Below are 16,377 nucleotides of genomic sequence, written 5' to 3'. Positions count from 1 at the left end.
TGAGAAATGCGTCAATTGCGTTAACTTATTACTAATCGAATGTCAAAGCACAGGCTATCAAAACGCTCTAAGGGTGCCCCAAAAGTGGCACCAAAATTTGCGACTTAAGTCAGAAAAAAAAAGAATTGCCGTACTATTACACTACGCTCACAATACAAATATGAAACTGAAATTACTAGGATTCCTGTGAGACCTATTCACGGAATTCCTTAGAAATACAGATTTCTCCGTGTATCAATTGGGATCCAACGACTAAAAATCTAACCATTACTATCCACGGAATTCCATAGATACACAGAATCCTCCGTGTATCAATCGGGATCCAACGACTAAAACTAGTCATTACTATCCACGGAATTCCTTAGATACACAGAATCCTCCGTGTATCAATCGGGATCCAACGACTAAAACTAGTCATTACTATCCACGGAATTCCTTAGATACACAGAATCCTCCGTGTATCAATCGGGATTCAACGACTAAAACTAACCATGGTTTGATTCGAAGTACTCGCTTGGCAATTGGCAAAAGACGCAAAATTATGATAATAGCACAAAGACGCCAAATTGAATTCTACTGTCAAGAGCTAACTCCATTGTTATAACAAACTGCCGCACCGGATCTCACTCTTAAGTTCCGGTGAGGTTGAATTGAAACAGTAGAAAAAAAATCAGATTGATTAGCAAGAGGTGAGCTGAACACATGACAGCTGAATACACATACAGCACGAACATCATTAAAATTGGATTTCTCTAACTGGTTAATATTCCATGAAACGACACGGTAAAACCAACGAAAGTTTGAATTATTGAGGCCAGCAAATAATCTGAATTTTTTATCAGCTAAAACACTGAAGAAATCTCTGAGTAATTGGTATTACGATATGGAAACAATATTTATTTTGATTTCATTTCTTATAACAAAAAATAAATGAAACTATTTTCATATAATTGAACAACAAAAAATCATATTTTGGAAGTTTTGAAGACAAATAAGAACTCAACATTGAGATGGGAAAAATGAGCAATTGAAAAAAAACTAAGAGGACAGTAAACGTAAGCTTTGGGTTATTTAACAAAATTTCAGTATTTTGAGTTTAAGTTTTCAAAGAATCAAACATTTCACATTTACTCTTAACATTTTTAGTTTCAATCTGATAATTTCTAGTTTTTTACCCATGTTGCTTCGATCGCGAAATGACACCTTAGGACCTTTCGAAGAAATGTGGAGGCGGGAAAGGTAGAGATGGTTCCGGAGCTATGCTTCCAGCTGGCATTTGAGGCCCTTCGAGGAAATCTCTTTCATCAAAAACTGGATGACGATTATAGTTATACGATCGCTGTTTATGCTGGAAACTGTTGCTTTTTGATAGGGGGGAGGAGAAGGTAGCTTGGGGGTTGTTCTGTTGCACCCTCGTGGGGGTGAATGGAGGTGGTCGAGGGGCCGCAGGTACAGACACAGATGATTCAGATTCCGTTCGATCAAGACCGAACCTTTTTCGAGTCATGACCTAAAACGCATGTTTTCTGCTTAGACAATCGTCGCGGTCAAAATCATAATTTAAAAAAATTCTAAGGATCGTAAAAATTTCAACAGACGGAAACTCAACTTGATTTCTTTCTCTACATTACCTCAGCTAAAATTGTGAGTTTAGAATAACATTGCAAAAACTGTTTTATAATTACTTTAAAACGTTAAATCCTTCAATTTCGGTGTAAAAACCGACTATAGCAGGACAAAAATATATTTCATTGATGAAACCTATAGCGTTCTTTTCAAAATAATCAATTAAGGAAGCGTTACTTTGCGACTCTCCGAATTATGGCTAAAATCTGCTTTTGAAATTGGGGCTCTAAAAGTTCCAATTTCTATCTGAATACACTTCTTGAATAGACCTAATTTCAAGCCTTGTATTTTTAAAGCTAGCGAGTTCAATCCAATAACAATTCACTCATGCTTCTAGCACTTTCTGTTCGTTCCACTCTCGTGTATCATTAAAACTCTACAACAAAAAGCCTGAAGTACTGCTACTTACCGGCGTGTGTTCCCGTTTGGTTTGTGACAATGGTTTCAATTTGGGCAGCATAGCATGAAACATTGGCGTGAATTCTACCTGGGAATTTTCCTGTTTAGAGAAGGCCATCGAATTGCTCCTCGCAAAACCTGAAAGAGAAATCGCAGAATATATGAAGAGAAACCAATCGAAAACTCCCAACAACTATCAGTATCATCCAAATAGTGCATTCATTAACAAGAATTAGATTATTGATCGGAAATATTTTTTCTACTTTAAAAGTAATATATTACACAGAGGCGAAGCTGGGCTTCGCAAACACTCGCGAGAACACGACCAAAAAGCAGCTCTATCAATTGATAAAAGAAAAAGAAGAAATAAGCCTCGAATTTGCAAAAACTCGAGGCTTAACAAAAACTCGAATTAGCGAAAATCTGCGACCTAGTAAATTTGAGTCTCACACACTAACCATTCAGTCACGGATGCTTAAAATCCCCAAAAACTAGCCACCAATAATGCAGCTACATATGCTAATAAATTGCCAATTCCATGCAGCAAAAGTAACATCAAATACAAAAAGATACAATTTTGCATGTAGAAAAAAACGCAAATCATAAAGCCACATTATGTAAAAGTATGCGTTTCAAAAAATTGCGAGATATATTGAGTTAGAAAATTTCTGAAATGGAGATTTAATTATTGTTATGTTGTTTGAAACAAATAGTTTTCTTCGGTTCACTTGATGAATTAAAAATGCATCAACTCTGTAAACTTATAACTATTCGAATGACAAAGCACATGTTATAAATAAGCTGTAAAGGTGCAACTAAATATCAAAATTGCAACAAAATATCAAAATACCTTATTGCCAATATTCGATGCAACAACTTCGATGCAGCAAATATAGGTTAGGTAGAAAAAAAAGAAAGTTTGTACTATAACATTGCTTCGCAAGTATAAATACCGAAAACACGTGTCTCCACATTTGTTCACATGGTGAAGCATTTGCAAAAAAAAACATGAACTAAAAGATGATAGTAAATTGCTTCATTGACCTGCAAAATTCAAAACCAGAGAAGGATAGCCGGCAATTTTGCAAGTAGCACAGAATATTCCGACCATAGTCTTAATGAACACAACAAAAAAAAAAAATTTTTTAAATTGGTGTCGCTGTTTTATTGTGGTCAGATAAAAAGATCGGAACAAACAAAACTAGAGATTAGGCATATTCGACAGTAATAATAGAATAAGCAAATTGAAAACAATTTTTGTACAAAAATGACTTAAAAAAATGAAAAAAAAAATCAAAAATTTTTGCATTTTTTTTGCAGTTTTTGGATTTTTGATTCAAATACTCAAAGAACTAACGCTACTCGAGTAATACTAAATTTGTACAATTTTATTCAAGCTATTATAGGCTTTTGAGCCATTAAAACAAGCTAATGTCAGCCTGCTCCCTGGTTTTCGTCGATCGAAATTAGACGAAAAATCAAAAATTTTAAACCGGTTTTTCTCGACACAAAAAAAATTAGGAATTTTTAAATGTGGCTCGAATCACGACTGAAATGTCTTCAATATGATATATCATTCAACCCAGTCCGATTATTTATTGTAGTAACTGATTTTGCATGAAAAACAAAAAGAAAAAAGCTAAAACACACCCGAATACAAAGTTCCTCCCCATTTTCAATGGTCGGAGCAATAACAGTTCAACCCTTATAAGATTCATGATCAAATTTAACTTTAAAAAAAACACTACAAACTATTGAAATAAGATCTATTGAAATCTAAGTTATACATACTGATAAACATCGGCAAGGATTCCAGCAGCTTCGTCAGACTTGGAAATCCGTATTTGAAACAGCTCAGCTCCCTCTGTTTTGTCATATTGTAAATCTGTGCCAGCTCAGTAAGCCCAACAGGGAGTTTAGTTTTCCGCATGATCTCCACCAGTTCGTGAAGTAGTTGAATCAGAGGTCGCATTACGATTGATTTCTGGTTCTCTACAGAGTCGAAGATCCAGACCATCTCAGTCGCCAGAAGCAACTCTTTCAAGTCTGTGAATCCGAAATCACATGCTTTAACAGGACGATTGAACTTTTCCTGGAAGAAATTCAGAAACTCCTCGTATGTCACTGTTTGTTTATTGACAGACGACATCACGGCGAAAACTCTCAAAGTAAAGTTCGAGATATCTTTTTCTGAGTTTGAAACAAGATCAAGGTTGATTGAATCGTTTCTTTGTTGGGTTGTCATCGCCAATTGGATCCAATTGGATTTGCAAAATTCTTCCACGCTGTAAAAACCATAGTCGACAGGATCAAACTTCAACTTACGCACTGCTCCGACTAAATCTTTGACAGAAGCTCTAAGGTTGACTCAAAAAAATCGCTCGGTTTAAACAAGAACGGAGACTCAGATCTGTCAACCATTATTCAAATCTGAAGCAAATCAAAAGCGACGTCTTCTCTAAACGTCTCCGTAAAACAGTCAATAATTCTAAGTCTCTACAATTAGACCGCATACATATAATCAGAAGGTCAAAAGTATCATAGTAACCGACGTTACAGTCAGGAGTTCCTTATTCAGAAAAATTTCAAGTGCTAGGGCCAGCGGCACCCTGAACTTCAAAAGCTTGAAAAATATGTTGAAAAATATATCCATCATTAATTAAATCTCTACATTTCTCAGATTTTCGATCTTCCGCCTCGGCCGTTCCGGGGTTACAAACCGAACCTGCGCTTATTCTACTAGGCGCTAGTGAGTCAACTACCGTTACATCCCACAGGAGTTGCCTACCAACAGCCCATGGGACGAGCGTCAAACCGTCTGGTCGCTTCTGATCTGTCCTGTGGAGAAGTCGTGGCTCTACAACAGAAGGAATAAGAGTGGAAGCGAGTTTGCTTTATAAGAGCATTCAAGTCTGAATGCCTAGAGAACCTCCCTACACTTTTGAAACAAGATAGGCCATGCCATCCATCTTCGGTTACATCTTTTCCGCAAAAGCACCTGTTTCTCACAAATTTTTGAACCTAAGCGGATTCCAATTGCAATTTTAAGCTGCTGATTCGACTATTTCAATCTTAGAATATTACACGGTATGATATTCAACCATTGCGATCCGAACTTATCCTGGTAAGCATTGAACCTTTTTACATCAATAGAATCTAGTTTCAAAATCATAAAATTGATCGATTACTTTATCAAAAATGGGCTCCGACCAATTTTTTTGGATTTTGTTTTCCGGAGATACTTCACATTTCGCTGAATCAAACCAAAGTTGTAATTCATCATTATATGTACCATCCTCGTGCTCCGTACCAAAAATCTTACTTAAGGTAGCTTTCGCTCCTACTGTTGAGGCTAAAAACCGGGTAAAGCTAGTAGGCGAGCAGACACACTCAAGCCACCTTTGGCTGCCGGAGGAACTTCTGGCAAAAATTGGTTATCATTAATTTTTACATTTGTTGCCTTGCATAAAGATAACAAATTATCCCAATGAAGATACCTGACGATGTTTGCAGTAACGTGGTGTATCAGATCACTTGTTTCAAATGCCAGTCTAGCTATACAAGTCATTTTTTATTTTTTAAAATCAAAAATCATTGGTTAAAACTATCTAAGTAACCGAGGTTATAGTCAGGAGTCCCTTCATCACATATTCCATTCAAAAGGCTCTAAAACTTTTTAACCAGTCAAATTTGAACAACTGTAATTACATAATATAATTACGTAATCATGAATAACAATTTCCTGTAAATTTCCGAGACTTCTGAAATGGAGATTTAATTATTGTTATGTTGTTTGAAACAAATAGTTTTCTTCGGTTCACTTGATGAATTAAAAATGCATCAACTCTGTAGACTTATAACTATTCGAATGACAAAGCACATGTTATAAATAAGCTGTAAAGGTGCAACTAAATATCAAAATTGCAACAAAATATCAAAATACCTTATTGCCAATATTCGATGCAACAACTTCGATGCAGCAAATATAGGTTAGGTAGAAAAAAAAGAAAGTTTGTACTATAACATTGCTTCGCAAGTATAAATACCGAAAACACGTGTCTCCACATTTGTTCACATGGTGAAGCATTTGCAAAAAAACATGAACTAAAAGATGATAGTAAATTGCTTCATTGACCTGCAAAATTCAAAACCAGAGAAGGATAGCCGGCAATTTTGCAAGTAGCACAGAATATTCCGACCATAGTCTTAATGAACACAACAAAAAAAAATTTTTTTTTAAATTGGTGTCGCTGTTTTATTGTGGTCAGATAAAAAGATCGGAACAAACAAAACTAGAGATTAGGCATATTCGACAGTAATAATAGAACAAGCAAATTGAAAACAATTTTTGTACAAAATTGACTTGAAAAAATGAAAAAAAAAATCAAAAATTTTTGCAATTTTTTTTGCAGTTTTTGGATTTTTGATTCAAATACTCAAAGAACTAACGCTACTCGAGTAATACTAAATTTTTACAATTTTATTCAAGCTATTATAGGCTTTTGAGCCATTAAAACAAGCTAATGTCAGCCTGCTCCCTGGTTTTCGTCGATCGAAATTAGACGAAAAATCAAAAATTTTAAACCGGTTTTTCTCGACACAAAAAAAATTAGGAATTTTTAAATGTGGCTCGAATCACGACTGAAATGTCTTCAATATGATATATCATTCAACCCAGTCCGATTATTTATTGTAGTAACTGATTTTGCATGAAAAAAAAAAAGAAAAAAGCTAAAACACACCCGAATACAAAGTTCCTCCCCATTTTCAATGGTCGGAGCAATAACAGTTCAACCCTTATAAGATTCATGATCAAATTTAACTTAAAAAAAAACACTACAAACTATTGAAATAAGATCTATTGAAATCTAAGTTATACATACTGATAAACATCGGCAAGGATTCCAGCAGCTTCGTCAGACTTGGAAATCCGTATTTGAAACAGCTCAGCTCCCTCTGTTTTGTCATATTGTAAATCTGTGCCAGCTCAGTAAGCCCAACAGGGAGTTTAGTTTTCCGCATGATCTCCACCAGTTCGTGAAGTAGTTGAATCAGAGGTCGCATTACGATTGATTTCTGGTTCTCTACAGAGTCGAAGATCCAGACCATCTCAGTCGCCAGAAGCAACTCTTTCAAGTCTGTGAATCCGAAATCACATGCTTTAACAGGACGATTGAACTTTTCCTGGAAGAAATTCAGAAACTCCTCGTATGTCACTGTTTGTTTATTGACAGACGACATCACGGCGAAAACTCTCAAAGTAAAGTTCGAGATATCTTTTTCTGAGTTTGAAACAAGATCAAGGTTGATTGAATCGTTTCTTTGTTGGGTTGTCATCGCCAATTGGATCCAATTGGATTTGCAAAATTCTTCCACGCTGTAAAAACCATAGTCGACAGGATCAAACTTCAACTTACGCACTGCTCCGACTAAATCTTTGACAGAAGCTCTAAGGTTGACTCAAAAAAATCGCTCGGTTTAAACAAGAACGGAGACTCAGATCTGTCAACCATTATTCAAATCTGAAGCAAATCAAAAGCGACGTCTTCTCTAAACGTCTCCGTAAAACAGTCAATAATTCTAAGTCTCTACAATTAGACCGCATACATATAATCAGAAGGTCAAAAGTATCATAGTAACCGACGTTACAGTCAGGAGTTCCTTATTCAGAAAAATTTCAAGTGCTAGGGCCAGCGGCACCCTGAACTTCAAAAGCTTGAAAAATATGTTGAAAAATATATCCATCATTAATTAAATCTCTACATTTCTCAGATTTTCGATCTTCCGCCTCGGCCGTTCCGGGGTTACAAACCGAACCTGCGCTTATTCTACTAGGCGCTAGTGAGTCAACTACCGTTACATCCCACAGGAGTTGCCTACCAACAGCCCATGGGACGAGCGTCAAACCGTCTGGTCGCTTCTGATCTGTCCTGTGGAGAAGTCGTGGCTCTACAACAGAAGGAATAAGAGTGGAAGCGAGTTTGCTTTATAAGAGCATTCAAGTCTGAATGCCTAGAGAACCTCCCTACACTTTTGAAACAAGATAGGCCATGCCATCCATCTTCGGTTACATCTTTTCCGCAAAAGCACCTGTTTCTCACAAATTTTTGAACCTAAGCGGATTCCAATTGCAATTTTAAGCTGCTGATTCGACTATTTCAATCTTAGAATTTTACACGGTATGATATTCAACCATTGCGATCCGAACTTATCCTGGTAAGCATTGAACCTTTTTACATCAATAGAATCTAGTTTCAAAATCATAAAATTGATCGATTACTTTATCAAAAATGGGCTCCGACCAATTTTTTTGGATTTTGTTTTCCGGAGATACTTCACATTTCGCTGAATCAAACCAAAGTTGTAATTCATCATTATATGTACCATCCTCGTGCTCCGTACCAAAAATCTTACTTAAGGTAGCTTTCGCTCCTACTGTTGAGGCTAAAAACCGGGTAAAGCTAGTAGGCGAGCAGACACACTCAAGCCACCTTTGGCTGCCGGAGGAACTTCTGGCAAAAATTGGTTATCATTAATTTTTACATTTGTTGCCTTGCATAAAGATAACAAATTATCCCAATGAAGATACCTGACGATGTTTGCAGTAACGTGGTGTATCAGATCACTTGTTTCAAATGCCAGTCTAGCTATACAAGTCATTTTTTATTTTTTAAAATCAAAAATCATTGGTTAAAACTATCTAAGTAACCGAGGTTATAGTCAGGAGTCCCTTCATCACATATTCCATTCAAAAGGCTCTAAAACTTTTTAACCAGTCAAATTTGAACAACTGTAATTACATAATATAATTACGTAATCATGAATAACAATTTCCTGTAAATTTCCGAGACTTCTGAAATGGAGATTTAATTATTGTTATGTTGTTTGAAACAAATAGTTTTCTTCGGTTCACTTGATGAATTAAAAATGCATCAACTCTGTAAACTTATAACTATTCGAATGACAAAGCACATGTTATAAATAAGCTGTAAAGGTGCAACTAAATATCAAAATTGCAACAAAATATCAAAATACTTTATTGCCATTCGATGCAGCAAATATTGGTTAGGTAGAAAAAAAAAGAAAGTTCGTACTATAACATTGCTTCGCAAGTCTAAATACCGAAAACACGTGTCTCCACATTTGTTCACATGTTGAAGCATTTGCAAAAAAACATGAACTAAAAGATGATAGTAAATTGCTTCATTGAGCTGCAAAATTCAAAACCAGAGAAGGATAGCCGGTAATTTTGCAAGTAGCACAGAATATTCCGACCATAGTCTTAATGAACACAACACAAATTTTTTTTTTTTTTTTTAAATTGGTGTCGCTGTTTTATTGTGGTCAGATAAAAAGATCGGAACAAACAAAACTAGAGATTAGGCATATTCGACAGTAATAATAGAATAAGCAAATTGAAAACAATTTTTGTACAAAATTGACTTGAAAAAATGAAAAAAAAAATCAAAAATTTTTGCAATTTTTTTTGCAGTTTTTGGATTTTTGATTCAAATACTCAAAGAACTAACGCTACTTGAGTAATACTAAATTTTTACAATTTTATTCAAGCTATTATAGGCTTTTGAGCCATTAAAACCATGTTGGGAATTTTTAAATGTGGCTCGAATCACGACTGAAATGTCTTCAATATGATATATCACTCAACCCAGTCCGATGATTTATTGTAGTACCTGATTTTGCATGGAAAACAAAAAGAAAAAAAGCTAAAACACACCCGAATACGAAGTTCCTCCCCATTTTCAATGGTCGGAACAATAACAGTTCAACCCTTATAAGATTCATGATCAAATTTACCGTTAAAAAATCACTTCAAACAATTGAAATATGATCTATTGAAATCTTAGTTATACATACTGATAAACATCGGCAAGGATTCCAGCAGCTTCGTCAGACTTGGAAATCCGTATTTGAAACAGCTCAGCTCCCTCTGTTTTGTCATATTGTAAATCTGTGCCAGCTCAGTAAGCCCAACAGGGAGTTTAGTTTTCCGCATGATCTCCACCAGTTCGTGAAGTAGTTGAATCAGAGGTCGCATTACGATTGATTTCTGGTTCTCTACAGAGTCGAAGATCCAGACCATCTCAGTCGCCAGAAGCAACTCTTTCAAGTCTGTGAATCCGAAATCACATGCTTTAACAGGACGATTGAACTTTTCCTGGAAGAAATTCAGAAACTCCTCGTATGTCACTGTTTGTTTATTGACAGACGACATCACGGCGAAAACTCTCAAAGTAAAGTTCGAGATATCTTTTTCTGAGTTTGAAACAAGATCAAGGTTGATTGAATCGTTTCTTTGTTGGGTTGTCATCGCCAATTGGATCCAATTGGATTTGCAAAATTCTTCCACGCTGTAAAAACCATAGTCGACAGGATCAAACTTCAACTTACGCACTGCTCCGACTAAATCTTTGGCCGAAGCTCTAATTTTATGTCTAAGGAAAGCGCCGAACCGTTTTGTATTCATACGTCGTGAGTAGCAAATAATCTGATTGACTCCAATGCCTATAACCGAGAAAAAACCTCGACAGGCGCTGAAAAGTTCACGTGCATCTTGGTAGCCGTACCGAGATGCATCAAACTCTCGTCCTTTTGTCTCATAGTAATTTTTCAAAAACTGCGAAACTGGTACTTGGTAATTATTTTTCTCCGCCATTTCTAATTGGCGAATAACTTCATTAGTGAAATCTTTAAGATTTGTAGGCAAAGTTGGGAATGGAGCTCTGACGTCAGAAAAGCATTCTTTGTAATTCATGTCTAGAGATGAAAAACAGACACACTTGTCGTTTTCGAGAAAAGTCGAAATGCCATCGACCGATATCAACAATTGTTCGAAACTAATTTTACTTTCAGTAGGCAATGTACCGTAAATATACTGATAGCAATTTAAAAATTGAGACATGGGAATGTACCCCCCATGTTCTGATACAAGCTCGTAAACTTGCTCTGAAAATACTTTGAAACAAAATTTAGATCGTTTGAAACTTTGATATTTTGCCGTAGCCATTGGACATCTATGAAATGGCATCGGGTCATAATTTTTGTAAAGAATGTAATTTGAGTAATCAGGTTGAGAACCTTGAAACTGTTTTTCTTGATTTTTAAACCTTTTTGAATAAATTTGGTCCACTTTAAAAGCGGTGTTATCGTCTGAGATATTGAGCATTGAAAAACTAGAAACTAAACTATCAGAAACAGCCTCCGGAGTAGTATCCTTATCAGGACTAAGCCCCGGAGCTGCTTTGATGTATTCGAAGGTCATTACATTATTTTCCAAGTCTGAAACTCCGCTTTTTAGCGAGATCATTTTTTGCTGTGAGTTTAAGCCGTATTCTTCGACTTCAATTAAATCTTCGATTAAATAATTCAACAAACTTGGCTTAATAAACTTCTCAAACTTCTGCCAATAGCTCAAAATAAACGTATGGAGCTGAGTTCGATCTGTATCAAGTAAAGCGAGGACATTAATTTTCAAATCTTCTAGATCTTCATCTTGAAAGATTCCTTTTTTTGGCGCAAAATTTAAATCTTTGTGTTTAATGGTAGAGATTTCTGTAATGGCGTCTGTAAGTTCCTTTTCCGAACTGAAACAAACAGCAAATTTGGAAGACATGCCTTCATTTGACGAAAACATTGACTTAAACGACATTGCTGACGCTCTGTTGGTTTTCAACGCTATCTTCAACAATTGCCTAATTTTGATTTCATTTTCAACACAGTTCAGCCCATTTAATTCCTCAACTTCTAAGGCATTAACGTCAGAATCCTTAATTAAATTGTACTTCGGTGGAATTCGACAGCTTTTAGAATTATGATCGTTCCTTCTGCCAAATGAAGACGTACCGTGATACTTCTGATCTTTCCAGTTTCTCGGCAGGCTTCCTGAATTTCCGTAAGCATGCCCAGTTATGTTTTGGTAATGAGGCTTTCGGGTTTTGTCTCTTACTTCACTGTTGTTTTTGTTGTTCAGTAGCTGAAAATTTGACATTGGTACATTTTGCCTTGCAATATTAATGTTAAAACCGTAATTAGGTAACAACGGAGGGGGCGGTTGGGAGACTTTTGGCGAGGTGTATGGTTTCGACTGAATCATTTCATTGTGGTAGTTGTTTGTCAGAAGCGGAGGATTTGCGAGGATCGAACCTCCTCCCATGTTGTTCATAAGGTACATTGAATTTGACTGCCGCATTGCAATTTCTACTTGAATTTTATTACCGAAAACATCTTTGTTCTGCAAACGAACACAAGCTCTTTCACATGTTTCGGGGCTTGAAAAACCCACAAAAGCAAAGCCTTTAGCCGGGTTTACAAACAAGACTTTTCCGCCACAGTTGTCAACGAGTCTGCTTAATTTGTTTCGTAAATTCATTTCGGATTGGCTATTTGGTAGGTTTCTCACTATTAGTTCATGTTTCACATACTGCATTCCGTCTTTCGCCACCTTGTCTGGAATTTCTTTCAAAATTTGCTCATGAAGACAAGTCTGATTGGCCACTGATTTTAGCTGCTCATTTGTATGATCATTATGAATTAAAATAACTTGTACACCGCAACGGTGTCGTAAATCAGTTATATCAGATATAAAATTTATATCTCCAGTTATCAGAATAGCAGCAGCGTTTTTATGAGCAAACAGCTCCCCAAACCTCCGAATTTTTTGACGCAGTTTTTCATCGGCTGCATTTTTGGCTCCCGATGGAACATGAGCTAATGTAACTTGTGCGTTGTTCAGCTCCTCGCAGGTTCGGTCAGCCAACGAATCGACAGCGCATACACAAATGAACTCATCGCAGATGTAGTTTTGACAGAATTTATCCCGAATCCAGTTGATATAGCTCATTTCGCTTTTCAAAGGCGGTACACGACAATTCTCGATGTCCCAAAACAAACCAATAGAAGGCTTAGGCCCACGTTTGTGGCTAGATGGATTATCCTTTTTAGCAGACTTAACATTTTCTGGAGGTGACACAACAGAGCTTAATACGGATTCAGGGCTTCGCAGTTCACTACCTGATGAAAACGAATCGTTCGCAATTTCTGGAAAAGATACATTCTGTGGTGGTATGTCCAAATTTATCGCCGATGTTTTTAATCCTGCATTGCGTTTTTGCGAAATTTTGCGCATCAGAGTTTCGGCTCTAGAAGATTTTTGACTCGATTTAGCCAATGAAACTTGTCCAGGGCCATTGTCATTGGCATTTGAGGACAAGTTCTGAGAACTGTCTGTTTTCAACGGCGTAGCCTTTGGCGTTTGGTAAGTGTCAAGCTTTAAGGATGCAGAAGATGAGCTCTTGGAGTCTGGAGTTGACTCAAAAAAATCGCTCGGTTTAAACAAGAACGGAGACTCAGATCTGTCAACCATTATTCAAATCTGAAGCAAATCAAAAGCTGTAACATTCCCCCGGAAGATACATATCGACGGAAAATAAAGCTAGGTTCTAAGACGACTGGCTAACGTCTAAACAGAGCTCTACATGCTTTTCACCGTCTCTACCAAGCCAGTTCTTTTGGTGGTCTTTCTAACATCGGGTCGACAAAAACGTTACTGCTTTCGGCTTCGGTCAAAACACTCAAATTAACTAGATTACATGCAGAAATAGTGAGCTCATTGCTGGGTCTCAGTATCCCCAGACCACGAGGTCACTCCTAAAATCAGGGCTACTACTATTTATTGAATTATCATTGTTTTTGTTCAGTAGATAAAAATCATCATCTCCATCGAAGATGGATCAACCCTTTCCCCCAACTCCTAGCTTCTCATCCTAGCAAAATGAATTCAGATGTTAATTAAATTCAATTCAGGACATAATAGGGAAGCTAAAAGTTTGTATAAAATGATATAAGTTCCAGTCCCGAGACCCCTCCGGAAGAATGTAACATTCGTCTACTGCAGTCACACATGGGGCTTAAGAAAAATAGGCCCTATAACTATTGGCTCAAGAGTCAGGGACACTATCTCTTGTGTTTGTGACATTCGACCAGAATGGCCAAAATGCAATTTATGCAGGATTCGAATTTTGAGCAGTAAGCCTTCCGAGTTCATGATTTCGAAGGATTAGCGACGTTATTGGAACGTTTAGCCAAACGGTGAGGGCTAGAATATTCTAGTATTTTAAATTTTCAAAAATTCGAATGATGACGTCACATTTCTGAGAAATGCTGAAACGGCCATTTTAACAAAAAGCGAGTGAAGAACAGAACAACTTTATCTGTGATTGCGAACAGAACGAAAATCGAGATTAAAGAAAAACGACAACGAACTACAATAGCAGAGAGCGTTCCAAGTTGCAACTATTGTGCTGCTACAATAGTTGCAAGGCCGTTGCCAACAACGGTGAAGGGTGAGAACCAGCCTTCCGGATTGGTGTGAAATTGAACTTAAGGAGCTTGATTCACTGGATTCAAGAATCCGGAAGGGTTTCGGGACTGGAACTTTTAGCCTTTTATATAAACTTTTAGCTTCTTGTCATGTCCTGAATTGAATTTAATTAACAACTGGATTCATTTTGATAAGGATGAGAAGCTAGGAGTTGGGGGGAAAGGGTTGATCCATCTTCGATGGAGATGATGATTTTTATCTACTGAACAAAAACAATAGTAATATGATAAGTAGTAGCCCTGTTTTTAGGAGTGACCTCGTGGTCTGGGGATACAGAGACCCAGCCATGAGCTCACTATTTTTGCATGTAATTCAGTTAATTTGAGCGTTCTGGTCGAAGCCGGAGAGCAGTAACGTTTTTGTCGACCCGATGTAAGAAAGACCACCGAAAAGTACTGGCTTGGTAGAGACGGTGAAAAACATGCAAAGCTCTGTTTAGACGCCAGCCAGTCGTCTTAAGACTTAGTTTTGTTATCCGTCGATATGTATCTTCCGGGCGAATGTTACATGTATGTTTTTATGGCGCTCCTGGGTGTTATTCTTTTTTAACATCATGACCGGCAGAACCGTTAACGAGCACTCCGCGCCGAGCGGATGCTCACATTAACGCCCTTAATAGGCCTAAACCGCCGGGGCGGAAGGGTAGTTCGGAACGCGGAGGCCTTCCGAATTGCCGTGAATAGTTTTTTAACCTAGTTAAGACCGAAAATTCACGAACCAGGAAGGGTGGGGGGATCGGCCGTCCCCTCGTCCCCTGAGTGGTTGGTGACCAAAAACACTTAAAGATATAAGTAAAACCAAACAAAAAGTAGTATAGTACCCAAGAAAAACAAAAAACATAAAAAATAACCGAAAAAACCATAAACAGTAAAAAAGTAAGAAATCAGTAGAAATCATCCCCCCAGAAAAGATGTGATTCAACCCCCCCGTTTGTTGTTGATAGATATATTGTTGTTACAGGCATTTATATCAGTCAGGATCGTTACGATCAATTTTGTGGCCCGTTTGTGAGGCTTGTACTGTAGGGTTATTTGAGCATTTAAGCACGTTAATGATAAATTGCGCTCAATCCGGAAGGGTCAGCTGATTTGCGCTCAATTCGGAAGGGTCTTGGGTGAAGACCGATCCGGCAAGCAGTTCAAGGAGCAACAAGAAGGGGCTCAACGACAACAACAATCGACTGTTGGGTATCGTTAACAAGTTTTGTATCCCTTTTGGTACAAAAAGTAAGATAGTAATCTGTGGGGGGCTCGACAGTGCTGCACTGTAGTGACCCTTCACCGAACTGCGAATATCCGAGTTAAGCACCTTAATTCGGATAATAAACAAACCCGGAGGGGTATAGTATTACTAATATTATTATTTATATAGCCTATATTAATAGTCTTATATCGTTTTTCAGTGAAAAACAACGAAAACAGACCGGTTTTTAGGGTCAAAATAGCGATATTTTGATCCCCCCACAAGTCGCGATTTCTGAGATATCGATATTTTTTGAAACGGAAAAAAGCGCTAAGTTAGTGTGTTACATCGTAACTGCACTACTGTAATAAGTAGAACCGGTTAACTTTAGTTCGGAAGTGGTTGGAACTAGTTTGGTACCAAAAACCAAATTTTCCCAATTTTTGATAGTAAGAAACACTATAAAATCAGAAAATTTTTTGAAATCTTTGAGTTAGGACAGTAAAAATAGTTGTTCAGACAACGTCCGCTAGTGAATCTACGAGTTTTAAAACCCGCTACCCGAAAGCTTTCCGGGTTGCAGAGAAATCGAACATAACGTGTTTGATTTGGTGGATTCATCAATCCGGAGGGGTCCAGGTAGCATAGTTTTTCGCAAATTTTTTCTACAAAAGCGTTTTAGATCGGGTCTTTTGCATTGAACTAGAAGAGTATAGGCCTTGTGAGCTCAGATCAATAATTTTTAGGTCGAAAGGACCAGATTTGCGGAAAAA

General features: G+C 37.2%; 1 protein-coding gene across 1 annotated transcript; it reads right to left on the bottom strand.

Moving 5' to 3' along the window:
- Positions 1–291: 291 nt before the first annotated feature.
- Positions 292–4,451, bottom strand: LOC134854362 (uncharacterized). Its single transcript, XM_063870583.1, has 3 exons — positions 3,817–4,451; positions 2,036–2,163; positions 292–1,510 (listed from the first exon to the last, which is right to left on the bottom strand). Exons 1-3 carry the CDS (start codon positions 4,268–4,270, stop codon positions 1,205–1,207), a joined length of 888 nt encoding a protein of 295 aa, XP_063726653.1. The 5' UTR covers positions 4,271–4,451; the 3' UTR covers positions 292–1,204.
- Positions 4,452–16,377: the final 11,926 nt, after the last annotated feature.

Source organism: Symsagittifera roscoffensis, chromosome 9 (assembly GCF_963678635.1).
Source record: "Symsagittifera roscoffensis chromosome 9, txSymRosc1.1, whole genome shotgun sequence".
Classification (NCBI taxonomy): domain Eukaryota; kingdom Metazoa; phylum Xenacoelomorpha; order Acoela; family Convolutidae; genus Symsagittifera; species Symsagittifera roscoffensis.
This window is presented reverse-complemented; position numbering and strand designations above follow the sequence as displayed.